Raw genomic sequence first — 27711 nt, forward strand, 5'->3', positions numbered from 1 at the left:
AAAAAAGGAAAAAAAAAAAAAGAGTAAAGTTAAACATTCATTCATTTATTATATTATTTAAATAAAACCAATTAATTATCGTCCCCTCAATTTGTAATCTTTCATGTACTCAACTTTGTAGATATATTCGGCATAGCAAGTTAGCAACCATTAGCAAGGATAGAAAGCAGTCAAAGCACAAGTGCACCACAGCTCAAACTTCAGGATCCACTATCCACTTACCACTCTCTTTAGTCTCACTCACATGGCAGTAACATTTCTGAAACACTTTTTGAATGTGTGGACAACTTCAAAAGACTGAGTCGTATGGAGAATTTGTCAATGATGGATAAATCCCATAGGGGTTGATAATGATACTTGATAGCACATTGTTTGTTCCTTTGGGTCAGCTATTTGAAAACATACTTTTACAAAAAAAAATAGTTTCAAAATTTTGCGTTCTAAATACATAATTGAACAATTAGTAATATTTGAAAGATGTGATGTTAAAAAATTACCTTGTGAAAATACAATATGCTTTTAAGAATGACACTTTCAAAAATAGTTCTTCTACGACCATAACTCTAATGTGATCGATTATGATTGGTAGACAACCAATTTCATATGAACTCACTACTTTTTCTCCACCACTCATAGTTGACCACATCAGAGCGATGGCAAGAGTTATGGTACAAAAGTTGGCTTTTTCTTTGAAAAAACTTTCTATGAGTTACTTTATCCATAGCTACAATTTGAGATCATGCTTTTTCCCCAAAATTTAAAAATTTTCATTATTTTAGCAAAGGCAAATTGACTCTATAAAAACTGCCGCAATCCATGGCCTTATTTTAGCAATAATTTGGGGGACACGCGAGGGGCCCTGCAGAGCATGAAGAAGAATATTCATAAAAATAAATAACTATTACGGCATTGAATAAAGATTTTCAATTCAAGCTTATGTTGTCTAAATATTAAATTGAATTAACATAATTCATAATAATAATAATGGATTAAAGTATCATAAGGTAGTGATTCTGATTTCTGACACACATATTTCTCTAATAAAAATTGCATTTGAGTCATTCTATCACACAAAGGAACTTGTCTAAACCGACAAGCAATGTGGAATCAAAGGAGAGCATGTGCATCTGCAAAGTGCAAGTCAGATTATAATTTTGAATTCTGAAGCAATTAATATATAAATGATCTAAATAATGGCTTGCATAGTAGATCAAGATTGACTAATGCCAAATGATCGAGCTAAAACTAAAAACTACTGTCAATTGATGTCATGTACTAACGTGAGAAACCTACCTACTTGTTAGCAAGACAAAGTTGGCAAGCATATTGGCTTAAATCACTAAACTACTCTTGTTGCCAGGGAAATTAATGGGACTAATTGTAATTAACGTAGAAAGGTAATATAAGACTCTGGCTGCTAACATGTGAGTTAATTTCAATGGATAAGCTCTGTATTTCTGTGTGCGTGTGGAATCTTATAAGTTAGCTGTAACTGGTCAGCTTGAGCTTGGACAGGAAGTACCCTAATCCTATGTAAGGAGTGTATATACAACAATCTTCTTTCTTGAATGTGGAACTTACGGTTTTGGACCTTACATATAGATGAGAGTGATATTGCATAAGATACTACCTCCCATTCATAAGAATGTATCTCATGAGATATGAGACCTCTCTCTCACAACATGTGGGACTCAAACATGATGTGACATAGATGTCTCATAAGACGGTATAAGATAATTTTCTCCTATTCATAGATGTTCAAAACTACATACTTTTATAAAAGGTATTAAATTATTCACCATAACATGGATGTGGCAGGCAATTTGTGCATACAAGTCTTTAATGTACTTTATCCTAATATACATCTAATGACTCTTCATACAACAGAAAATCATCACCAGTAATCCATGCAAGAACAGATGCCATCTTTAAAATGATGGAATCGAGCACGATCTCTCACAATAATCTCGACATTATAGATTCTAGATATTAATTTGGTAAACTTATGGCAGTCATCACATACCCGAAGATTCTTAAATATACGTATAGGCATGCCTGGTTTCAAGCTTAAGAGCCCAAAAGCAATTGCAAGTCTCTCACTATGTAGCCTAAGAGCATGTTGTTTTTCATTGTTGAGCTCATCAACCATTGGTGCTTGTGAAAAGTCAGGAGCATGTCCTACTGATTCTAGTCTTTCTTCAATGACATCCAATACCTTATATATTTCTTTGGTTTGAGGATGAGATGTGTCCCCAGCAAAAAATTCGTGAGAAATGCCATCTATCTCTATTGAAGTACAACCAGGCTCTTTTGTTACACCCTTATCAGTCATCAATTTCCTAACCATTCCAACATCATCCCATCGGCTAGCTGATGCATAAACTTTAGACAAAAGCACATAAACACCACTGCAATCACCTCCTTCTGACTCAAGGATCTGTGTGGCCATTTCTTCACTAAGTTCTACACCTACATTCTTCTTGCAACAAGCATCAAGGAGACTCCTCCAAATTATAACATCAGGTTTCATGGGCATACCTGAGACCAAGTTCAAAGCTTCATCAATGAGCCCGGCACGAGCAAGGAGATCTACAAGGCATCCATAGTGCTCTAATCGTGGTTCAATCTTATAATCGGCAATCATCATATCAAAAAACTTACGGCCCTCACTTACCATACCTCTATGGTTACATGCGCTCAAAACACCAACAAAAGTAATAGAATCCGGGACAATCCTCTCCATCCTCACCATTCTAACAAAATACTCCAATGCCGCCTCAGCCTTCCCATGCATGCCTAACCCTAAAATCATTGAATTCCAAGAATTCACATCGCGTTTAGGCATCCTCTCAAAGACTTGCTGAGCAATTTCCCATGACCCACATTTACAATACATATCCACCAAGCAATTGTTCACCAAAACATCATTAAGCATGTCAGCACCACCCTTCCTCAACGCACAAGCATGAGCCCACATCCCCAAAGCCAGAGCACCCAAACCAGCACAAGCACTAATAACACTCTGCATTGTATACCCATCAGGCTCAAACATGTTCTGCATCTCACGAAACAGTTTCAATGCAGTATCAAACTCACCTAACTGAACATAAGCATCAATCATAACATTCCATGAAACCACACTTCTCTCAGGCATTTTAACAAACACTTTCTCCGCTACATCCAAACACCCACAAGTTCCATACAAATGAATCAAACTGTTATTAATATAAACATCTGAATCATACCCAAGTTTCAAAACATGGGCATGAACCTGTTTCCCTACAAAAAGCGCAAACAAATACGCGCAAGCTTTTAAAACAAAGGGAAATGTATGTTTATCCGGCATGACTATTCCTTGTTCTAATATTCTATAGTATAACTGTATAGCCCCCTCTTTGCGGTCAGAGCTTCGTGCACACGCTCTTATGAGAGTGTTCCACATGAACGAATTGGGGTTGTGAACTTGATCGAAAACCCGGGAAGCGTAGTCGAAATCAGAAAGAGAAGAGAAGTGGAGAATTCGGGAATAGAGAAAGAGGGTGTGTGGACTGTGAGTGGAGGTGGTAGTGCGGAGTGTGTGAGCGTGGATTTGTTTGAGCTGAGACATGTCCGTACATTCATTGAGTAATTGGAGAAGACGGCTGTGGCTGCGATGTTGAGCTGAGTAGCCATTGTTGTTGTTGTTGATTGTGAACGTAGACTGAAAGTGAGGAAGTGGGCTTGGTGTGGTTGTGAGCACCATTGACATGATAATATGATACACACTGGCTGGCTGTTATGGCAGTTGGCAGATAAGATACTCATTTTGCTCATTGGGGGCTTTCTAATCGAAGTCATTAACATGCTTTTTTTTCTTTTTTTCTTTTATTTATTTATTTCTAGAATGGATGATATTTAGAATGAGGAAAAAAAAAAAATACTAGTGTCATAGTTATAACAAATTTTACTACTTAAAAATTGGATCCAGTACTCTTGTGCATTAGATCCCATTAAGATGTGAACACGTGACAAGTGTTTGATATGCGCTTATATCTCAGTAGATTAAGTGTACATGAACATTGGATTGTCCCAAGCTAGTTCCACTACAAATGGTAGAGTTACAACAAATATATGATATTTGGTTTGCAAGTTATTTTTGTGACCTTGCTCTTTTCGGTTTTAGAGATACAACTTGCTTCTTCTTCTTCTTCTTGATCTTTTCTTTGCTCCTTCAATTTGACCCTTGTTGTTGCTGATGGGAAAAATATATGTAGGTTGTTAAAACTAATTAACAAAACTAAAAAGTTGAATTCAAAGAACATAGAGTATAGTAGATTGAAACCTAAATTGGAATAATTAGGAACTTAGCAATTTGTTGAACTAAAGCACAGAACTAAATTCATTGTACTTTGCAGTCAATTTTGCTCTCATTAGGAAAAGTTCCTTCAGTGCAAATAGTTTAGGTGGTCACTTTCCAGTATACAATAACAATTTGTTAGTGTGCACTTACCTACAAGGCTATGAAGTCGTAGTTGGATGCTCGAGGAACAATTTGACAGCAAAAGATAGAGAAAGGAAAAATGTGAGTTGTGTATATTTTCATCTTTGTGGCTAACCGCACAATAAGTCAATAATAAAGGAAAGGAAATAATTATGGTTTTAGCCGACTTGATTCAAAACTTTCTTTCAATTGAAAATTTCCCAAATTGAAATGATAATATTTTAGAGGATTTGAAAGTAAAACCTCTTAAGAGGAAATAGATTAAATATGGAAATTATTAGTGTGATTGAGGTCATGAAAGGAAGAAATTGATCATTGCATTGAAGAGATTTTTTCCCCTTTTATTTTTATCGCTATAGGAGAAGAAATCGTGGACCTAAGTGCAAATTGAGGAGTATACAACGGGCTTCGGCTTTTCCCAATTTGAAACTAATGGGCTTTCGTTTTTAATAAAGTTTATAACATGCCCAACAATTATTTGCTAGTTACGTACTTCATTAGTTTAATCCATTGATTGTTACCCACTTGACCCTTATTATTTACAAGGTTTGCCAAATTTTGGGTAATGATTATAAAATTTTATAGTTTAGGTTGCAAAGTATAAATACCCCATAGTTTAGATTGAATTTTACAATTAACCTAAAAATGAAATATTATCAAGTACGACTGTACGAGTTTCATCAAGCAACAAATATTCAAAAAAAAAGAAAACATTCTTTAAAGCAATATAGGAAATACTTCAAAGAAAATAATAATAAGCTATTAAATGTTCAATGAACAAGCAAGCAGGAACACCCAACGTAACAAATACTTCGCATAATGTAACAAGTCAAAACTTTTTTTTTCGCAATCAATGGCATGATGACTTGCATCAATGCTCGACCTACCACAAGTTAATTAGTAGGATATATATATATATTTTTTTTCTTTTTCACAATACAGCCCAACAAGCTAAGTAAAACTTGTAATGATACAAAAAATTTGACAACATTTTTTTCGCACTTATTTATTATTTGTTTTATTTTTTACAAACAAGGGTGTTTATATCTCTTTGATTATTCCATCGAGTGTATGTAGTTTTCCCGTTTTACATGCACCAAGTTATTATAAAGAAGAATCTCATTTTTTTGCACATATTTATTATTTGTTTTTTTTTTTTACAAACAAGGTGTGTTCAAACCTCTTCGAGTATCTGAGTATTATCTTGAGTGTATGCAATCGCTTCTTCGTCTTACACGCACCAAGTTATTACAGGAAGAAATCCTATAAAAATAACTCCAAATGCTGACAAGAAGTTTTGAACTCAGAATCTCACGGATATAATGAGATCTTAAGAACCATTAAGCCAACCATTTGAAGTTCATTTTTCTCATTTATTGAGTTTGTTAGCTTTTACTAATTTTCTTACAAACGATTGATATCATTTTTTTTACCTACCATTATCAATACGGGTTACATCACAAATCAAATTTCATGTGTTTGTAGTGTCTCTCAAGTAAAACTCGAGTTATGGGGTTTGGTGGCTATATATATATTTTGTATGGCTCAAATATAATAAGTAGTACAAATTGACAAGTGGAAGAATATAAAACAAGTAAAATATGGTAGTTTCTCACATGGTGTTTGGTTGGGTTTCACTTCATTTCACAGGTTGGTACAAATTTGAAACCAAAAAATTAAAATCAAAGCGACAGATATCTTTAAATTTTGAAAGCAAACCTATCTAGAAAAAACCGAGACTAAAACCTATCGCTTTGATTTCAAAAGGATCGAACTGGTCGGATTGTTGTCGGGTTATTTGTCCCAAACTCCAACACCCACGTTAAGCTTTAAATCCTTGTCGTTTTGTGATAAATAAAATATAAAATATAAAAAAATAAAAATAAAAATAAAAACAAGGAAACGGTGTCGTGTCAACGGGTGCGTATTTAGCGTTACTTGCGTTTAGGACTTATTAGTTACGTATGGAAGAAAACGATTCCACTCGTTATTTCCGCGGCTACCGACTTGATTCTCTGTGTTAACTGTATTTTGAAAAGAAAGACTCTGACTCTCTCTTATCACTCCAGCTATTATTTCTACTTCACTGCACGTTCTCATTTTGAGTCATTTTAATATTTTGGATTATATTATGGTTATGGGTCCTGATAAGCTCACAAGCCTATTACGAACCTCATTCCACGTCATGTGAAATTGACCAAAAGGCTTAACAAAAAAAAATATAGATATATATATATATATATATATATAAGAAAGGATAAAGTTTTTTTTTTTTTTCCCTTCAAAAAGAATAAATAGGACAAAGTTTGGTAGAGTAGGTCACGTGGTGCAATGTACATTACTCATTTTTTTATTATTGTTTGTAATTTAAGACTATAATTAAATTGAAAATCTGTTACGTGAACTGTTCCAACTTGATTATTGAAATATAATATTTTGATATTGATGTATTGTTAGACTCTTGAGACTAACATAAATAAGACAATAACTTTATACCAAATTTAAATATCATGTCATTTCATTAACAAAAATAAAAACATATAAGGTTTATAACAATTGAAAAAAAAAATATATATATATATATATATATATATATAAAGGTTTTCATAAAATCTTATGAATAAAAATACAATTTGAAATCAGTAAAATTTGGAGTGGTAAATCGATACAGTCTGGTACAACTTAGAATTTTGACTAAGATATGGAGTAACAAGTAGGTTGATTGTATTGATTTATGCACAAATATTCGGTCATTTCGATTAGTATGGAACAAATTTTAAAACTTTGTCGACCTCCAAAGTTTCACAAAAATGATAGTTGTCTCCCTAATATTTGTAACATATATAAAAATAAATAAAATAAAATCCCTATTTTTGTGGACTGTTAAGTCACCCTATTTATGTGGGCTAACATTCCATTCGATAAGCAATAATGTTCCTAACTTGCCATTGGCTTAATTATGTGGTCCTTATTTTGTGGTTTAGTTATTTATTCACCCGATATACTACTAGTCGTTTCTCAAAAAAAGAAAAAGAAAAAAATACTACTAGCCTACTACCGTAGAATTAGGTATCTTTTTCCTTCTTTGTTAAATTTTTTTTTATAGGAATTTTTGTCCCAATATTTGGCTAAATTATTCCACCTTTTGTTTATGACATATCTCCAACACTCCATGAATTGATAGTGTGGTAAATTGAATTTGAAACCTCCAAATTTACATTAGATTCTAGACTAATAAACCTATCACCTAGATACCATGTGGGGGTTTGAATAGAGTAACTCAAGACAAAATAGGCATTTCATTATATTTTTCACGCTTATAACAAATTTTAAGGTATGAAACTGTTATTTTTTGGAATATTAATTACCATTTTAGTGGATTCTCTTCCAATTGAGTCTTACTAAGAATGTCAATGTTGCATCACCTTCTCTATATTAATTTGGTGAAGTGGATTTTCTTCCAATTGTGCCTTCCTAAGAATGTCAATGTTGCATCACCTTCTCTATTGAACTAATTTGGTATCCATGCCATTTGTTGCAATATTAGATGTATATGATCAATATTCTTAAATGGTCCGATATCACAATTAAAACAATATCTCGTGAAGTCTAATGTTAATATATTTAGATATAACCTTATGAATTAAGTTGAAATTTCACTAAAAGGTCATATACGAGTATATAATAATATAAATAACAGTTGACTTTTGAAAGCTATTTAATAAACACCCCCCAAAATATATTAAATCAAATCAACATATCACAAAAATTACTACTGTAACAATTTAGCCATTGACTTTGAAAAACCCTAAACACTCCCAATTTTTTTTTTTTTTTTTTTTTTGAAAATAGACACAACAAAAATTACTCCCGAATTATTCAAATGTAAATATATTCAAGAAATTATCATTTATTAGTCACTTTATTTTTTTTTTTCAAAAGAATAATTCTATCAAAAAAATGTGTATTATCAATCTAATACATATTAATAAGGTAATATCTTATATTAACCTATTACCAAAACAAAAAAACAAAAACAAAAAAAAAGTATCTCAAAAATTTGCTATTTTCATATTATTGTTTATGACTTCTTAATGTAATAATTTTTTATTGAACCCTGTAGTATCAATTGGTTAGCTCAGTTTTTTGGGTTCCCTACAAGCATGACTAAACATGGAGGTCTTAGATTAGTATTTGTTTGGTTTAAACTTACAAGCACAACTTTTAACTTTTTGTTTTTATATATATATATTTTTTTAAAATACAAGTATATTTTAACACTATTTTAGTGAAAAATTAAATAAGTTGGTCATAAACACACTGATTTATCATAATACCAGTCTATCAAAATGTTGAGGTACTTCATAACTAGGAAGTGGAATAGTTCCCCCCACCCCCCCCCCCCCCCCCCCCTAAAAAAAAAAAAAGTTAATTGATGCAATATAACCCATACAAGGGATTAACCACCAACACCCACGTCAGGGCAAAAAATAAAAAAAAGGTCAAAATATTGTTTAATAAAAAGAAAAAAAGAAATTTCCCGCGACTTTCACGAACTCCGAAATACCAGAGCTGTTACTGGGAAATATCCCCGAGAAAATAATATCACACCCGTTAAGTAAGCAAAAAATACTAAACGCGTATCAAAACCGTGACCACTGCTCTACTTCTCTCTCTCTCTCTCTTTTATTTTTTTTCTGCTTTCCGCCACTTTACCCCTTCACTCACTCTCTCCTTTCTTTTTTTGCCTTCTTCGCAACGGCCGACTCTTCCAATTTTCTCTACATATAAAAAAGATAAAAAGCTTTTTTTTTTCAATCGCTCACATTATCAATCACTGTTTTTGTTTTTGTTTCTTTTTCTTAGCCGCCATGGGAGTGGACTACTACAACATACTGAAGGTGAATCGGAGCGCGAGCGACGAAGACCTGAAGAAAGCGTACAGGAAACTGGCGATGAAGTGGCATCCGGACAAGAATCCGGCGGTGAACAAGAAAGAGGCGGAGGCTAAGTTCAAGCAGATCTCCGAAGCTTACGACGTTCTCAGCGACGCTCACAAGCGTAAGATCTACGACCAGTACGGCGAGGAAGGACTCCAGTTCGCCGAGGGGAATAATTCGGCCTCGTTCCGGTACAATCCTCGTGACGCTGATGATATTTTCGCCGAGTTCTTCGGCGGATCTCGCGCCGCCGACGATCGCGCGGGCCGGTACGGCGACGCCGCTGCCGGTAGAAGTCAGTTTAATTTGAATAGCAATAATCAGAGTCATAATCGCAATCACAATCATAAGAATAACAATAGTAATAATAATGTTGTTAATAAAAATAAGAAAGCTGAGGCGATCGAGAGCAAATTGGTTTGTAGTCTGGAGGATCTTTACAAAGGTTGCAGGAAGAAGATGAGGATTTCGCGTTTGGTTCCCGATGAGTTTGGGTAAGTTTTTTTTTTTTTTTTTAATATATATTTATTTTTAGCAAATTTTATTTTTATTTTGATTATGAATTTGTTAGGTAGATATGTGTGTGAGTGTGGAGTAATGATTAGTCAAATTGTTATTGACGGAATGGAATATGTCTATTTGTTGTGTAAGTGTAGTTTGAAATTGGCAAAGACAATTACTTGTTGGATTTAATTTTGGTTGACTTAACTGATTTTGAGTATTTTAGCTATTATAGATAATAGTAGGGAAAATTGAGCTAATTTTGGACTTTAAAACTATAAAAATAAGTTTTTTCATTATTAAAAATCATTTTTTTTCGATGGGATTTAATTCAAATGGCACTTCTTTTTCCTGTTAAGAATTAGTGAAGGGTGTGGATACGTGTCAAAACGATTGAAGATGAGTTTTGCATTCATGTTTGAGGTTTTTCCACATTTCGTGGAGTATATTTGAAACCATCTTTACTATGTGATTTTGTTCGATAAAAGTATATAAATTTCAGTTGAAAGACGAAACTTTGAGAACTATTTTGTTGAAACATTTGGTTATTCACCATGAATTCTATACCTCCTCGTGCTTCAATAGATTTTGAACATAAATTGACAAGAAAGAATATATTTTTTTCCCACCTAATTTCATCAGAGTTTGTTCACCACTTTGCTTTGTTTTATTTGGACTGGCCCGTGCTCCTTTGCTTGATTGTTCACTCTTATTAGATGCCCCACTGGAAAATATTTGTTTTATTTTATGTCACCTACTATGATGCCATTTTTCTCGATATTTTGCAAGCTTTGTCTTAAATGATTTTCAGTTTGACAGTCTGCTAAGATAATTTGTATTTATGTGGTTCTAGTGGAAGTCAACTTTGGTAGGTTCGGCATCCTAAGCACCCAGTTGGCTAAATGAAATTTCTGAAGGGCATTCTTTTAACCGTGGTCCATCTCACACAGTAGATTTGAAAAGTAGATTACCTTTACTGGGTTAGTTTCATGGTTAGGGACCTGAGCTGGTTTAAATATAAGAAATTATGAGGATTTATGATCTGCAATTTGGTTTTGGGTCAACGTGTCCATCGCCTAGGAGTTATAGCAAAATTTATTATCTGCAAGGCAATTTATTAGTCTTAATGCAATTTCTTTCTTATGGCCAAAAAAGAAAACAGAAATTCAAGTTTAATTTATTTTGCTTGCTTTCTGTAGCTTTGACTTGAAAATTGAAATTGCAAGTTTATCACTTTGTTCTATTGTATAAGTTGTTTTTGAAGTTAGGAATACACCTGAAGTGACCAGCTGATGTTTTTTCCATCCCTGTACCTAATCTTAGATTTATGTTGATAAAATTTGTGTTCAATCAGGGCTTTGGTTGAATTTAAAAAACCAACCTTAGGTTGGTTATGTTTTGGGACTGGGTTGTGGGCCTTGTAGCTGAACTAAATAAGTTGGAACCAAGTTGCATTCTTAGACAGATCATGTGTGCAGTGTGGTTGGATAGCCTGGATTGTAATTGACATTTTCAGTTTGTTTCCGGAAAACCATAGCTATTTTTTGAGGAAAAAAAGGGGACTAAGTAACTGTGGGACTATTCGATGTCTTTATTGGTTTGTTTGTTCAATTTTCCACTGCACTTTTTAGTTTGAATGTTTCTTCCTTTCTTTATGGTGTCACATACTAGCAATTTTAATTTTTTGCAGTATGCCCAAGTCTGTTGAAGAAATATTAAAAATTGATATCCAACCTGGTTGGAAGAGGGGCACTAAAATCACCTTCCCTGAGAAAGGCAACCAAGAACCTGGTATTATTCCAGCTGATTTAATATTTGTGGTGGATGAGAAACCTCATGCTATTTTCAAGAGGGAAGGAAATGATCTGGTGGTTAATCAGAAAATATCACTGTTGGAGGCTCTCACAGGGGCGAGTTTTAATTTGGCAACCTTGGATGGCAGGAATCTTACATTCCCAGTGACTGATATTGTAAAACCTGGCTATGAGATGGTGATCCCAAATGAAGGAATGCCCGTCTCGAAGGAACCCAGCAAGAGAGGAAACCTTATAATTAAGTTTGATGTTATTTATCCTTCAAGGCTCTCATCAGAACAGAAATCTGACTTGAGGAGGGCGCTGGGCGGATCTGAGAGCTAGTTCTGTTTGAGGCTAGGCTTATAAATATCCAGTAACTTTGATTGACAGTTTAAGGTCAAGTTAAATGTAAATACGTTGTTTCACTAATAAAAATGAAGATTGTGCATATTAGGAAGGAAGTTTGGAGGGATGGCATTTTTGTTGGTAGGTTTGTTGGTAGCATAATGTAGCGTAGGAAGAACTAGCATCCTCAGCTACTGCCTTAGCTGCCAGTTGCCACAAGAAGACTTTGGTTTATTTAATTGAAATTCGTATGCTAGGAATGTAAAGATAGTTTTCTAAATGTGCAGTCACAAGAACATTTTATATTGATGTATTTTGGAAGTTATGTAATCCAATGCATCCACAGATTTCACATCAACTATAAGATTTTGCTTTTTTTTCTTTGAATGATCTACCAGAAATCACTATTCCTGTCCATTTTATTTAAAAGAATGTATGGTTCAATCTGGTATACTCCGAAATCTTTTTCAAATTGTATATGTATGAATTCATTTTGTTTATTTAAACCTGTGTTTGTCTGAATAAGTGCTGTGATAGGTCAGAATTTGAGAGCAGATGCCAATATCTTGGTGGATGACTTGCCACGTATCGTCGCCATTTTCTTTTCTGTTAAATTTGTTGACAAGCTTAAACCATTTGAAGTCTGAGACTCTTAGCAATTGAGTTGGGGTGTCCTTGGTGGTTGAAGTGATAATTACTCAAATAAATTCAGGTCTGGTGGTAAGCATCCAGTCCAGCATTCAGCTGGGTAATCATTGTGCCGACCCCAGTGTTTTGACGTTGATGTAATTCCTAATGCTCAACTATGGAAAAGAATGGCTGCTAAGGAACTGAAAGGGACATAGCATTCCTTTTCTCAGGGTGCAGAGAGAGTATCTTGTATGATAGTCGTATGCAGCACCTCGTCTCTTGTCCTATTCTTTTTCACAAGGATGGAATTTTGATATGGTTTTTTAGGTACTGTATCATATATTTTCCCAACTGAATTCAATTATGTGGTTGCACTTATCAATGAATTACATGCTTGAAATTAATTTTCTTTCAAAAAGATATTCACTATTTTTATTGCATTGGTCGATACATGCTTTCGGTTGATTTCAATTGGGAACTTATAAAGTACATTAGCTAAGGAACTATATTTGGTACTTTTTACAAAGAGTTGTAAGCAAAACTTGTAATTTAGCAAAATGTTTTGTCGGTTTACTAACAAATACAGATATTTGTAGTATTAGAAAAAGTAGTCAAAAGTTGAGGCAATTGTATTATATACAATATTAATAATGATTGAAATAAATTCGGTGCTTATCAAATTAGCTTGCACCTGGATTTTGCCTCTATCGTGTAAAGATGACTGTCAGTTGAACTGTAATGGTCTTCGCATGAATGCAGATGTTGATGGTTTATTGAATTGAAATGACTTGCATGAAAATATTGCATCCTAATTTGGCCACCATCTATTTTGTTCAACTTTTTATTGTTTGAGGCATCAAAGAACTTTTAGACCCTGCCCTGCCGATATGCTTTAGTTATCTTTACAGGGAGGCCACCAAATACTTTCACAAGTGGATAGACTCTGATTAACTTTCCTATCATTATGGAATATTCTTTCTTTTGCTCAATGGTGTCAGAGTGAGAGAGAGAGAGAGAGATTTTATATTAATAATTTAAAACTAAAAAATGTTGGTTGCTCAAGCAAATTACATTAACATGAAAATTAAATGCAAGAAACCATCTTATTTAGCCAGAACACACTGGTGATTATTTGATGCTTCCTGCTCCTCAATTCTTCTTCTCTTTAAGAAGTTATTGTAGAATACATATTGCATGGCCTTGCTAACAGGATCAGCATGGTTCATCATTGTAAATCTATGTCCTGTGTTTCTCAATCTTGGTCTGCAGCTCATCCTTCCTAGCACCCACAACCTTGTCAACCACTTTCCCTTTCTTAATAAATATGAATGTTGGCATTGCCTCCACCGCAAATTCTTGAGCCACAGCCTGTTTTCATTTAAACATGTTTTAAGTCTAAACCATCTAGGACAACACGAAGGAAAAAAAAAATGACACATATCATATGTATTATAGTAAAAGGACAAGAGTCATACCTCCAACTCATCCACATCAATCTTGACGAAATCCACATTCGTATATTTGCAAGAGAGCTCTTTGAAGGTTGGCTCTATGAATTGGCAAGGTCCACACCATGTAGCCGAGAAATCAATCACCACCTTTATCACCAGAAAAGAAGTAATCAACACCAAATAATACACACTATATGGCTATGGATAAGCACGGTTACACTAAAAAGGGGATTTGGCTTGTGTTCAGTGCTCTAGTGCACTGGGCACGACACAGTACTCTAACAGGACAAGAACACGATACATGTCCAAAAATGACCATGTATTAATTTCATGTCCCATCTAATACACTAGAATACTAGACGTAGCTTAAAAAGAAAAAGAAAAAAGAGGAGACTTAGTAGTTGCAGTGTCACCAGTTTGTCACATTACTTGGAGGTCTCAAAGTAGGCTTTCCGTTGGGTCTTTTGAGTGACACGAGATGGCCCCGATTCACTCTCCACCATAGAGAAGTTGGCTCCCATTTTTCTTTGCTTCGTAAAAGCTGGCTACTTTCTCTTACGACTAGGAATTTTAGAAGATGTAATTTTGGCTTGGAATTTGGATGTGGAGGGAAGGCTTTTTATAGAGAGTTGAAAAAGGCTGGAGGAGAAATTTCTATAGTAATAGGCTGGAGGGAGGATCCGGATCCTCTCCATTTCCCTTTGAAATGGAGAGGCTCTAGTACACGGTGAGGATTTCCCATGGAGAGCATCAATGGTCAAAAATGTGCCACGTCATTTAAAACCCAAACCACACACTTAACTAGGGTTAGACACTTAACCCATTTGAATATTTCAAACTTAACCCATCTGAGACCAAGGAGAATCTAGCCTTTTGCCCTTGTTTGCCAAAATATATAGCAATATGCCCCTGTTTGCAAACTATATGGGGGCATGTCCCTGTTTCGTTACTCGATGACACTAAAATCGAGTTACTTAAAGTACCCGGTTATGATAAAGCCGAGTTATATGCAGGTCCCTGCGACACTGGCACTCCAACTTGGCTTTTGGGCAATAAAATATTCTCGCGTTACTATTTGTAACTCGGCAGTGGGGAAATTGAGTTATGTGCAGAGTAAATTTTGAATGTAACGTCTCCAAAACAGTTTGTCTTCTTCCCTTAGTCTGATCAGTTGCCACTCTCAAACGTTCTGTCTCCCACCCTCAATCCGTTCAGAGTAGAGAAAGCGAACTTCGCATTTTGAAGTTCTGTTATATCTACCCATTTATACCCGTAGGCCGAAGCAGAAGGTGAACCCTCACCCAAAACCCACACCCAAAACTCTCACCATAACCCTCACCATAGCAGAAGGTGAACCCAATCCATCTTCAGAGTTAAAGGATTAGAAACGTATTAAGGTAATTTCATCATTGCTGAGTTCAATTTTTTCCCCCTTGCATTTAATCTGAGTTAAGTGTGGCTTGTGCATGTACTCTGATTTGAGTGTGGGTTCTTCAGTTTTGTTCTGTTAGATTTTTCTCTATTCATTATTATTGTTGCCGTTTGAGCTTTGTTGGGTTTGGTTTTGAACTGGGTTTTGATGCATAACTAGGGCACAAATTCATGTAAAATACAGTTGGAATGTATTAGGGAAAATTCCTTTTTAATTCATATAGTTTATTTCAACATAAAGTTAAAAAAACAAAAAAAAATCTAATCTTTACCCTGGAACTATATTGTATTTGGGCTTTAATATGGATTGTGGATCTAATTTGTTCTCTTAAAGTAGGAGCTTTAAAACATAATTTTTCCACATACTTATAATAAACTGACTAGAGACTCAATAACTTTTCCACATACTTATTGGTTTTAGTTTAGTCCCAGTGTTGATATGCAGGAATTCAACCTGAATTATTGTTATCTTTTACCTGAATCTGAAGTATGTCTATCTTCTTCATATACGTAATGGTCTTGACAATTTAAAAACATAATTTCTATAGTAAGTTTCCCCTCCAAATTTCATGGTGATTGGTTCTGATGGAAATTCTGTTCTGCCAGATTTGAACCTCATTAACCTCATGCATGTTTCTGTCTAAAGTTGCATGTTAGTTGTTATGATACTTTCATAGTTAATATGCAAGTTCTATTGTTTTTTGCAAGTCCTGGTGTATTGGAAATTATGAATGTTTATAATTGCAAGTCCTGGATGTATTGTTAATGTTTGCCTGCGATCAATGGTTTATTAACTAGATTGCATGCATGTCAATCATGCAGCAACATCCAAATATGGATCCTAGACCTGTGGATAGTACACAGTTGACACAGCAGCTGACTCATCGATCCACGGCACTGTGGGAGACGCCTGCCGCTGGTCAGGTACGTAGTTGTACTGAACTTCAGATGTGTCGAAGTCATTAATTTTTCTTTCTGTAGGGTTCTTTGATTATTTGAAAAAAGAAGTTGGAAATGGTATCATTACTGTTTTGGTCTAGGCAGAATTTTATCTAATCCAAAGAGAAAATGATCGCAAAACTACTAATGATAAAAAAGATATTAAACATCAGTAGTGGCTAATGAAAAGGTATATTCAGTATTAGTAGATCTCATTTAAAAGTTATAGTAATCAATGAAAATGAACCTGCTGCCATTATATTCCTAAACATAATGCTAATTTTAAACAATGTGATTGATCTTGAGTTGATCCTATCTGCTATTGAGCTGAGTGAATAACTAGTTAGCATCTTAACTAACATATTGCAAAATGTTCGTAACTAGAGATGAACCTACTGTTTCATGCATATTATTATTACGTAGCATTCTTATAGTTATTTTGTGTGCATTATCCTAAGACAACGCTCTTTCGTGTGCAGGTAGTGCCAGGCGTGCTAAAGTGCAGACGTTGATCTTGCGAGTTACCCCAGCATAGGCTAGACCCACGGATTGCCCATTACGTAGTTGAGGTGGGTTTGGAAGGGTTATTTAAGGTTCCAAACATGGAACTTGATCACGCATTGATCACAGCACTAGTCGAGCGTTGGCGTCCGGAGGCGCACAAGTTCCACTTACCGCACGGAGAGATGGCTATCACCCTACAAGACATTGAGGTGATGCTTGGGGTTCCTATTGATGGGTTGCCGGTGACTGGGGGTGTGAAGTTGGGTTGGCCTGTGTTGTGTCGTGAGTTATTGGGTCGTCGTCCTCTAGACCCCGTAGCGCATCCCCATGAGAACAAGTCTATCCTTGCTGGGGCGAGGATAAGAGTCAGCTAGCTGAAGGAACAGTTTAGAGGTCCCCTAACTGGGGATGCTATTGACAAGGTAGTGCAGCAACATGCGCTCTATCACATACTGGTGTGGTTAGGGTCGATTCTGTTTATGGACAAGTCAGCAAACCGGGTGTCGGTGATGCCTCTACAGTTCCTGAACCCAATTAGTGATGCGAAGAATTACAGTTGGGGCAGTGGAGCATTAGCCTAACTGTACAGGCACCTATGCAAGGCATCAGAGACGAAGGCGAAGCAGTGTGGAGGAGCACTGATGTTGGTGCAGCTATGGGCGTATTCGAGGTTCCCAATTATATGCCATGTTATGAGGTCGCCACAACCGCTGGTGGAGGCAGGTCCCCTCGCCAGGAGGTATGTTATTTGATTACTTTGATACAATTATCATGCCATTTGCCATTCACCGTGCATGTATCTTTAGTTGACTTAAATAATAAATCCATGTTGGCACTAATCTTGTTTAGCTTTAGCACACAATAGGTTTTGATTGACATATGATTTTCTTTATTTTGTGAAAAATATATTATAATTTTTAATATAATATAATTCTAGAAAAATACTGCTTACATTAGTAAATCTGTTATTTTCGATCATTTTGTCAAGATATCCTAGCTTGTAGCCTAGTAACATAATTGGCGCATCATGGGGCAATATTTACCTGAACCTTGAGTCAAACAAAAGGGACACTCAAGAGAATTGTGTATCAAAACACACGCATAAAATTCAAGCTATGTTCTTGACTTTTTGATTTTTGATGTTTTCTAAAGCCCAAAAATAACAGCCATTTATTTATTTTCTTCTTGTCTTTTCCCATTATACTAATAAAAAAATATTTTTGTCTTTTCTTCTTTCGGTGCTGTAACAAAAATATGCATGAGGGATAGGTATGAGAATGGACTCTTGTCTAGTAATTGATACAAGTGCATCTTTATGTACTATCTTTGTGTGTGTGTGTATATATATATATATCAACATTTACATCCCTATCAATGAAAAAATATATACACAGTAAAAAATGATGATAACAGATTTACACTACATAATTCTTAAAGAGCATCATAAAAGTAGCTCATCGAACAGGATTCCTTCAACTCCAGCACAACTGCTCCAAAAACAACAAACCATTATTAAAAATAAAACAAACATAAATCTCAATATTCATAAAGTGAAAAAAGAAAAGAAACAAATAAAGTGAAATAAGTTCCAAAACTTGAAAGGGTGTAAAAGGCTTATTGTTTAAAAATGACTCTCCCAGTCAACATCAGTGCTGCCAGTTGTGGTTTGTTTTCTTAGTCCTTTTTAGGGTTTTTTCATCCATGGGGCAATTACGTTATCTTGTGTTGCTCATCAGAATGCAATTTTTGTAACACTTGATCATTTGACGTTGCCACTCTTGATGGCAGTTTGCATCCAGTGTAAAAGCCCCTTTTTGGGTGCATTTAACTTCAATTTCTCGTCTTCCTCCTTCTACACTCAATTTTTTCAAGCTCAATCTACTTGCAGTTTTCCTCATGTGCTCGTACAAACATCCTCACAAAGTTGAACAGAGTAGATACGACTACAAGACATACGAAATAAAATTAAAGACAGAAAATGATATCCTTTAGAAAGGAAAAGGCAAATATGTTTACTGCAAAAGTAAAGACACAAGGTTATTACTGCTTGGCATAACTGGGAGCCAAGAAATGTAATATATATATATATATATATAATCCTAATAAGTATCAATTAGAGAAATTCTAAAAGCTAATATATATATATATATATATATATATATGCAATTGATTGTTCATCAGGTCAAAGAAAAAATAAAAAGAATAAGCATAAAAGTCAAGTGTTGCCCAATAGGACAATAAGTTGTAATAACTGAATTAATTGCAATAAGAAAAATAAATCTAAAATAAAGTAACTTAGATTTGAAAGTAGTTGTAGACAAATGGCAGGTGTTTAAACAAGAAAAAAAGCCATGCCTTCTTGAGATGGGGGTCGATCAAGCAGAACACTCTACCATGTTAGTGCACAAGGTGATAAATATTGCAATTATTTTGTGGATTTTATATCAACTCTTAAGTCTTGTCAAAAACCTTTTTACTATAGTTAAAACAACTAGTAAGAAACATTCAAAGTCAAGTTTACAACAGAACTTGCCCCCCCCCCCCCCCCCCCACAAAACCCTAAATAAATAAATAAAAAGCTTCAATTGTTGACTGAATCTTTGTAGTTCTATTATTATAGCAAGTGAATAAGTTCTACCTTAAGGCCCGTACCAATAACAGGAAAAACAAACACTATTATTACAGCAAGAGTTTATAAGTTTTATCTTACATGTCATGTAATGTAACTTTCGCTGTTTCAGCTTTCAGTATATGTTATTTCACTTATATATATGTTTGGGTAAGTTTTTTTTTTTTTTTTTTTTTTTAATATATATTTATTTTTAGCATATTTTATTTTGATTTTGATTATGAATTTGTTAGGTAGATATGTGTGTGAGTGTGGAGTAATGATTAGTCAAATTGTTATCGACGGAATGGAATATGTCTATTTGTTGTGTAAGTGTTGTTTGAAATTGGCAAAGACAATTACTTGTTGGATTTAATTTTGGTTGACTTAACTAATTTTGAATATTTTAGCTAATCAATCAATATAATACTAAAATTTGAAAGGTAGCAATTAATGTTGCTACGCTCACATTGAGCAATGTCAGCAGCCATGTCATTACCATCTTTTTTCTTGAATTTCTCCTATAATTTTAAAATAATTTTCCTAAATTTTAAAATACTAAAAAAATGAAAATAATTCTCCATTTTATCTCCACTATAAAGCCCAAACTTTATAGCTTTAATTCCACAATAAAGCTCAAGCCCAAGCCCAAGCCCCAGCTTGTGTCACGGTTTCAAATGCCCTTCTGTCTCCTCACCTTTCAGTTTACTGTGTTTCACGATTTCTGTCTCCCCACCTTTTAAACGGCAACCCTTCATCCGTGTTAATTTTTCAGCGGTTTCAATTCCTCAACGGCAACCCTTCAGCTTTTGCTAACGCTAGCTAGAACAGCAATCTCTCTGTCTTCCCTCCTTTGTCTCTTTCTCTCCTCACAATATATTAATACTAACAAAAGGTGGATGATTCAATTCAGGTATTTGTGCTCTATTCTTGTGACTGCCCCGCATAATAATTCAATGTAAGGATTAGATTATTTTGATTGATTTTTTTTTTCTTTAAAAAATTTGTTACTGCCTCTTTCATGCTATGATATGGATGATTGTTATGTTGATTTTTCTTTGTATTTGATTTTTTTAAGGATGTTGAATTTTTGATTGCTATGTTTTTTAATTGGAGCTCTACCTCTTTTATATTGTGGGTCGTATATGGGTCAGTGTGATTCTGATTTCTTCGTGTAGTGCTGTTGTGTGGATACCTCAACAATTTGGTTTGCTTAACATATGGGTTTACTCTTGCTAGGGATACGCCACTGGGTGTTTTAATTGGAGTTCTAACTCTTTTGTGTTGTGGGTCATATATGGGTTTATGTAGTCATGTAGATATTGTTTAATGAGAGAGGCTAAATAGTTCATGTAGACTTATTTCCCATATGATATGAGGGGTTGCTCCAAATTAATATAAAGTGAATCAGAGTGGTCCAAAATTTACCATATTCGATGTTTTGGTAATGACGCTATTAAAATTCGTCCCCAGTTGCGCAAATTGGTCCAAGACAGATCCTAGCCGTAAGTTTTCTCATATTGAATCAACCAAACAATTATCAAAGGTTGTCAAATTCCCTTACAGTTTTTTTTTTTTTCTCTCTCTCTTAAATTTCCAGTTATACTTTAAGAAGCAACAATAAAATGGAATGTTCTATTCTCTTCAGCTACAAATGATCAAAATTCAAGAGCTGCATGTGATGACAAACCAAATAAGAGAAGCTCCAGATTTGTTTGCGCAATGGTAATACAAAAACAATGTGGTTAGTCCATCTTCTACTCTCTTTTCTTTTATAGATTTTTTTTTTCCCCTGTGTTATTTCCAAGTGTAATTCCCAAATTTTGAATGTTCCTGTAGGGTTATTTGATGATTATCCAGTTGGGGAGAGGTAAGAAATTTTTTTACCTGCAAACAAGTTCAGGTATTTAAATTTCTCCTTTTGCCCAAGTCATTATTTTCTTTCTCAGCATAACACAATGCAAGACTAATGCAATGATATATTTTTCTAGCTTAGATTATTGGGAGAATTTATGTGAAACAATCTTGGACAATATTAAGGGTCTACTTAGATCCTTAGGAAGTTTTAGGAAACATATGCATAATTTTTTAGATCTGTAAAAGTTTCATTTGCCCAAACTCAAACACTCAAAAACACCTCATACAGTCTAAGTTTCATAGACTACAAAAAATCTTTTATAACAAATTCTTGATGCAATAAGCTATTCTTGGTATAAAGAATGCATAATAAAAGAACACCAAAGTCTGCTTAAAATTCTGCAGGGCAAGGATTTTGTTATTATAAAGAAAACAAACTTTTCCCTATCCTAGCTGCCTTGACTAAGTTAAGTAGGAAGTATCTTATTCTTTTTTCCTTTTCCCGTCTTGGATTTTTTCATTTCGCATGATAAGTAATGTCTGTAATTCCGTTTATCAAAAGCAAAAAAAAAAAAAAAAAAAAAAAAAAAAAAAAGTCTCTAATTCCACTGTTTTACCATTTCATTTTTCCATCTACTCTACTTAAGAGAGTGGAGAGTGGAGAGTGGCCCCATTTATGATGACTCAATTCTTGATAGAGTCTTATGCAGGAATTGGAGTCTCAATTCTAATATCCCTTAAGTCCAAGTAATGGAATGGACTGGATTCATCTGTATGGTTTTGTACAGGTGATTTTGCTATAATTTGGGTTCTCCTTTGCTGTAACAGTATCAGTCTTTGTGCTGTATATGAAGGTTGCAGGTTGTAGCTAAAGCTGCAATATACTGTACAGAATGATGCATAGCTTGCTTTGCTGTCTGGTTGTTTGGCTTGCGCCAGTGTTTTTTTTTTTTTTTTTGTTAGATAGGGATTAATTTAAAGATGTTGAGTTTATTTATGTTGCATGCATCATGTGAGCCTAGATTTTTGGGTTTGGTCTTCTCCTGTGTGATTTCAACGACTATGTGTGTATAGGTATGTGTAAGTATTTTCTGTCATTTTTGTGTGTAAGTATTTGGTTTAGGTCTTATCCTGTGCGATTTCAACGAACATGTAGTGTAAGAGTACAACTTTTGCTGTCATTTGTGTTTTATGGCTACTGAAATTGTTGTATAACTTAATCTGGTCCTTTGAATTGATTCTGTTGTGAACCTATTTTACGTGTAATTTAATAATTTTATAGAATTTGAGTTTGATTCATTTCTATATGTTTAAAAGATTCAGTTTTTGGAAATTCTGAGAATTGGGGCTATATATATATATATATATATATATATTTTTTTTTTTTTTTTTTGAGATGTGGGTTTGTTTATAAATCTGTTATAGGATGCTGGGTCTTGTATATTAATATTTGAATTGTTGTAATCTAAGATTTTTTAGGGATTTTTATAGGTTTCGGGTCATCGGGAAGATGGGTTTGATTGAATAAAGAAAAGGGGCTATTTGGCATAATATTTGTGAATTCATTAGCTTTCAGCAATAATTATGTTTTGTTTGGTATTTGAGATAAGGTAGGAATAGCAAATTAATTTGGGTTTTTGACTGTGGATTGATTTTGATGTTCAATGTAACAGAACCTTTTGCTATTATGGAGCCTGGTACAACTTTTCATTTTAGTCTTAGAGTGGCTGTATAGCTTGGGGACTGAAACAAAAATAAGTAGTAAGATTAAAGATTTTTTTTTTTTTTTCCCAAGTGCTTTTCTCATCAACTAGAGGGTTGTTGTAATTTGATTCAATGAACCACCTTATGCTGGTTGGTGACACATTAGGCAACAGGTTGGATTTAGAAGTTGATGACTTAATTAAAGTGTGACAACATAGCGGATAAGGCGAATGTGGAAGGATCATATCAAACTCAAGAAGCTTAAGGAAAGACCGAAGATTGTAGCCCAACAAGCTGCAAAGAAGTAGAAGCCCAAGTAGACCACTGAGATCAGGCTCGGAGGAAGTAGAGCACAAGATGAGATTCTCAAGTATATGCTGAAGCTGATGGAAGTTTGCAAAGCTCACAGCTTTGTCTATGGTATCATTCCTAAGAAGGGTAAGCGAGTGATGAAGAGATTGAAGCAAAAGAATTGGAAAGACGAATGTGAAAGGATCGTATCAAACTCAGGAGGCTTAAGGAAAGACCGAAGATTGCAACCCAACAAGCTGCAGAGAAGCAGAAGCCCAAGCAGACCACTGAGATCAGGCTCCGAGGAAGTAGAGCACAAGATGGGATTCTTAAGTATATGGAAGCTGATGGAAGCTGAATGGAAAAACATTTGTTTTCCAAATATAATTAAATGAATATAATCTCAAGTTTAGAAGGGAATTCTACATAGTTAAGAAAGTTTTTGACTCTATTATAGAAACTGACAAAAAAAATTAGCTTGAGAAGTGCATTTTTTTTTTTAATATAGCAAAATTACAAACTTGATATCTAACTTCTGCATTTCGTAATACATTTCTCAACGTATTTTATTGACAAGCTTATATTAGTGGTACTTCAAATGAATGTAAGAACAACAATGGAAGAAGATACAAAAAGTACTTTAAAGTTGTCTTTCAATTTATTGGAAATTGATATTTTAGCATTTATTGGATATTTTAATTAAAGTTTGATTTATATTTTCTATTTCGTAATTTAATGTTTCCTATCAAGGATAGGAATCCTAATGTTGAATCAAAGATGAAAAAACAAAGAATTGTTTAAATCTTTGTACACAATATCTTTTCAGTGCATCGCACGAGTTAGCGACTAGTATAGATAATAGTTGGGTGAATTGAGCTAATTTTGGACTTTAAAACTATAAAAATAAGTTTTTTCATTATTATAAACCATTTTTTTCGATGGGATTTAATTCAAATGGCACTTCTTTTTCCTGTTAAGAATTAGTGAAGGGTGTGGATACGGATCAAAACGATTGAAGATGAGTTTTGCATTCATGTTTGAGGTTTTTCCACATTTCGTGGAGTATATTTGAAACCATCTTTACTATGTGATTTTGTTCGATAAAAGTATATAAATTTCAGTTGAAAGACGAAACTTTGAGAACTATTTTGTTGAAACATTTGGTTATTCACCATGAATTCTATACCTCCTCGTGCTTCAATAGATTCTGAACATAAATTGACAAGAAAGAATATATTTTTTTCCCACCTAATTTCCTCAGAGTTTGTTCACCACTTTGCTTTGTTTTATTTGGACTGCCCCGTGCTCCTTTGCTTGATTGTTCACTCTTATTAGATGCCCCACTGGAAAATATTTGTTTTATTTTCTGTCACCTACTATGATGCCATTTTTCTCGATATTTTGCAAGCTTTGTCTTAAATGATTTTCAGTTTGACAGTCTGCTAAGATAATTTGTATTTATGTGGTTCTAGTGGAAGTCAACTTTGGTAGGTTCGGCATCCTAAGCACCCAGTTGGCTAAATGAAATTTCTGAAGGGCATTCTTTTAACCGTGGTCCATCTCACACAGTAGATTTGAAAAGTAGATTACCTTTACTGGGTTAGTTTCATGGTTAGGGACCTGAGCTGGTTTAAATTTAAGAAATTATGAGGATTTATGATCTGCAATTTGGTTTTGGGTCAACGTGTCCTTCGCCTAGGAGTTATAGCAAAATTTATTATCTGCAAGGCAATTTATTAGTCATTATAAACTGATAATGCAATTTCTTTCTTATGGCCAAAAAAGAAAATAGAAATTCAAGTTTAATTTATTTTGGTTGCTTTCTGTAGCTTTGACTTGAAAATTGAAATTGCAAGTTTATCACTTTGTTCTATTGTATAAGTTGTTTTTGAAGTTAGGAATACACCTGAAGTGACCAGCTGATGTTTTTTCCATCCCTGTACCTAATCTTAGATTTATGTTGATAAAATTTGTGTTCAATCAGGGCTTTGGTTGAATTTAAAAAACCAACCTTAAGTTGGTTATGTTTTGGGACTGGGTTTGTGGGCCTTGTAGCTGAACTAAATTAGTTGGAACCAAGTTGCATTCTTAGACAGATCATGTGTGCAGTGTGGTTGGATAGCCTGGATTGTAATTGACATTTTCAGTTTGTTTCCGGAAAACCATAGCTATTTTTTGAGGAAAAAAAGGGGACTAAGTAACTGTGGGACTATTCGATGTCATTATTGGTTTGTTTGTTCAATTTTCCACTGCACTTTTTAGTTTGAATGTTTCTTCCTTTCTTTATGGTGTCACATACTAGCAATTTTAATTTTTTGCAGTATGCCCAAGTCTGTTGAAGAAATATTAAAAATTGATATCCAACCTGGTTGGAAGAGGGGCACTAAAATCACCTTCCCTGAGAAAGGCAACCAAGAACCTGGTATTATTCCAGCTGATTTAATATTTGTGGTGGATGAGAAACCTCATGCTATTTTCAAGAGGGATGGAAATGATCTGGTGGTTAATCAGAAAATATCACTGTTGGAGGCTCTCACAGGGGCGAGTTTTAATTTGGCAACCTTGGATGGCAGGAATCTTACATTCCCAGTGACTGATATTGTAAAACCTGGCTATGAGATGGTGATCCCAAATGAAGGAATGCCTGTCTCGAAGGAACCCAGCAAGAGAGGAAACCTTGTAATTAAGTTTGATGTTATTTATCCTTCAAGGCTCTCATCAGAACAGAAATCTGACTTGAGGAGGGCGCTGGGCGGATCTGAGAGCTAGTTCTGTTTGAGGCTAGGCTTATAAATATCCAGTAACTTTGATTGACGGTTTAAGGTCAAGTTAAATGTAAATACGTTGTTTCACTAATAAAAATGAAGATTGTGCATATTAGGAAGGAAGTTTGGAGGGATGGCATTTTTGTTGGTAGGTTTGTTGGTAGCATAATGTAGCGTAGGAAGAACTAGCATCCTCAGCTACTGCCTTAGCTGCCAGTTGCCACAAGAAGACTTTGGTTTATTTAATTGAAATTCGTATGCTAGGAATGTAAAGATAGTTTTCTAAATGTGCAGTCACAAGAACATTTTATATTGATGTATTTTGGAAGTTATGTAATCCAATGCATCCACAGATTTCACATCAACTATAAGATTTTGCTTTTTTTTCTTTTGAATGATCTACCAGAAAGCACTATTCCTGTCCATTTTGTTTAAAAGAATGTATGGTTCAATCTGGTATACACCGAAATCTTTTTCAAATTGTGTATGTATGAATTCATTTTGTTTATTTAAACCTGTACTTGCCTGAATAAGTGCTGTGATAGGTCAGAATTTGAAAGCAGATGCCAATATCTTGGTGGATGACTTGCCACGTATCGTCGCCATTTTCTTTTCTGTTAAATTTGTAGACAAGCTTAAACCATTTGAAGCCTGAGACTCTTAGCAATTGAGTTGGGGTGTCCTTGGTGGTTGAAGTGATAATTACTCAAATCAATTCAGGTCTGGTGGTAAGCATTCAGTCCAGCATTCAGCTGGGTAATCATTGTGCCGACCCCAGTGTTTTGACGTTGATGTAATTCCTAATGCTCAACTATGGAAAAGAATGGCTGCTAAGAAACTGAAAGGGACATAGCATTCCTTTTCTCAGGGTGCAGAGACAGTATCTTGTATGATTGTCGTATGCAGCACCTCATCACGTCCTATACTTTTTCACAAGGATGGAATTTTGATATAGTTTTTTAGGTACTGTATCCCAACTGAATTCAATTATGTGGTTGCATTTATCAATGAATTACATGCTTGAAATTAATTTTCTTTCAAAAAGATATTCAGTATTTTTATTGCATTGGTCGATATATGCTTTCGGTTGATTTCAATTGGGAACTTATAAAGTACATTTAGCTAAGGAACTATATTTGGTACTTTTCACAAAGAGTTGTAAGCAAAACTAGTAATTTAGCAAAATGTTTTACCGGATTACTATCAGATACAGGTATTTGTAGTATTAGAAAAAATAGTCAAAAGTTGAGGCAATTGTATCATACACAATATTAAATATTAATAATGATTGAAATAAATTTGGTGCTTATCAAATTTGCTTGCACTTGGATTTTGCCTCTATCGTGTAACAGCATTTCCAACAGGAGAGTTAAACACAAAATCCTCTTTACTATAGAGAGTAAACCTACAAAATAGGTCTCCAATGGACTCTCTATATCCAGAATTTTTTTTTTGCTCATGAACAGTAG

The 27711-nt window shown here is 34.5% G+C and overlaps 2 protein-coding genes, 1 long non-coding RNA gene and 1 pseudogene across 6 annotated transcripts; 1 reads left to right on the forward strand and 3 right to left on the reverse strand.

Moving 5' to 3' along the window:
• Nucleotides 1-699: 699 nt before the first annotated feature.
• Nucleotides 700-3831, reverse strand: LOC126718687 (pentatricopeptide repeat-containing protein At1g59720, chloroplastic/mitochondrial). 2 transcript variants are annotated; one of them, XM_050421002.1, is made up of 2 exons: nt 2024-3831; nt 700-859 (listed from the first exon to the last, which is right to left on the reverse strand). In XM_050421002.1, the coding sequence occupies exons 1-2, from the start codon at nt 3746-3748 to the stop codon at nt 776-778; spliced, it is 1809 nt and encodes a 602-aa protein (XP_050276959.1). In that variant the 5' UTR covers nt 3749-3831; the 3' UTR covers nt 700-775. The 2 variants fall into 2 exon arrangements, with proteins under 2 accessions (XP_050276959.1, XP_050276958.1); XM_050421001.1 differs by lacking the exon at nt 700-859 and having other exon boundaries at nt 1730-3830.
• A 5280-nt stretch (nt 3832-9111) lies between these two features.
• Nucleotides 9112-26630, forward strand: LOC126718690 (uncharacterized). 3 transcript variants are annotated; one of them, XM_050421007.1, is made up of 2 exons: nt 9112-9914; nt 12589-13470. In XM_050421007.1, the coding sequence occupies exons 1-2, from the start codon at nt 9352-9354 to the stop codon at nt 12707-12709; spliced, it is 684 nt and encodes a 227-aa protein (XP_050276964.1). In that variant the 5' UTR covers nt 9112-9351; the 3' UTR covers nt 12710-13470. The 3 variants fall into 3 exon arrangements, with proteins under 3 accessions (XP_050276964.1, XP_050276963.1, XP_050276962.1); XM_050421006.1 differs by lacking the exon at nt 12589-13470 and adding an exon at nt 25799-26630 and having other exon boundaries at nt 9113-9914; XM_050421005.1 differs by lacking the exon at nt 12589-13470 and adding an exon at nt 11612-12443 and having other exon boundaries at nt 9117-9914.
• On the reverse strand, nt 9920-24863 carry LOC126718694 (uncharacterized). Its single transcript, XR_007653019.1, has 2 exons — nt 24726-24863; nt 9920-10550 (listed from the first exon to the last, which is right to left on the reverse strand). It is a non-coding gene; the product is annotated as an uncharacterized LOC126718694 (long non-coding RNA).
• LOC126718692 (thioredoxin H5-like) lies at nt 13696-14742 on the reverse strand (annotated as a pseudogene).
• Nucleotides 26631-27711: the final 1081 nt, after the last annotated feature.

Source organism: Quercus robur, chromosome 3, assembly GCF_932294415.1.
Source record: "Quercus robur chromosome 3, dhQueRobu3.1, whole genome shotgun sequence".
NCBI classification, from domain to species: Eukaryota; Viridiplantae; Streptophyta; class Magnoliopsida; order Fagales; family Fagaceae; genus Quercus; species Quercus robur.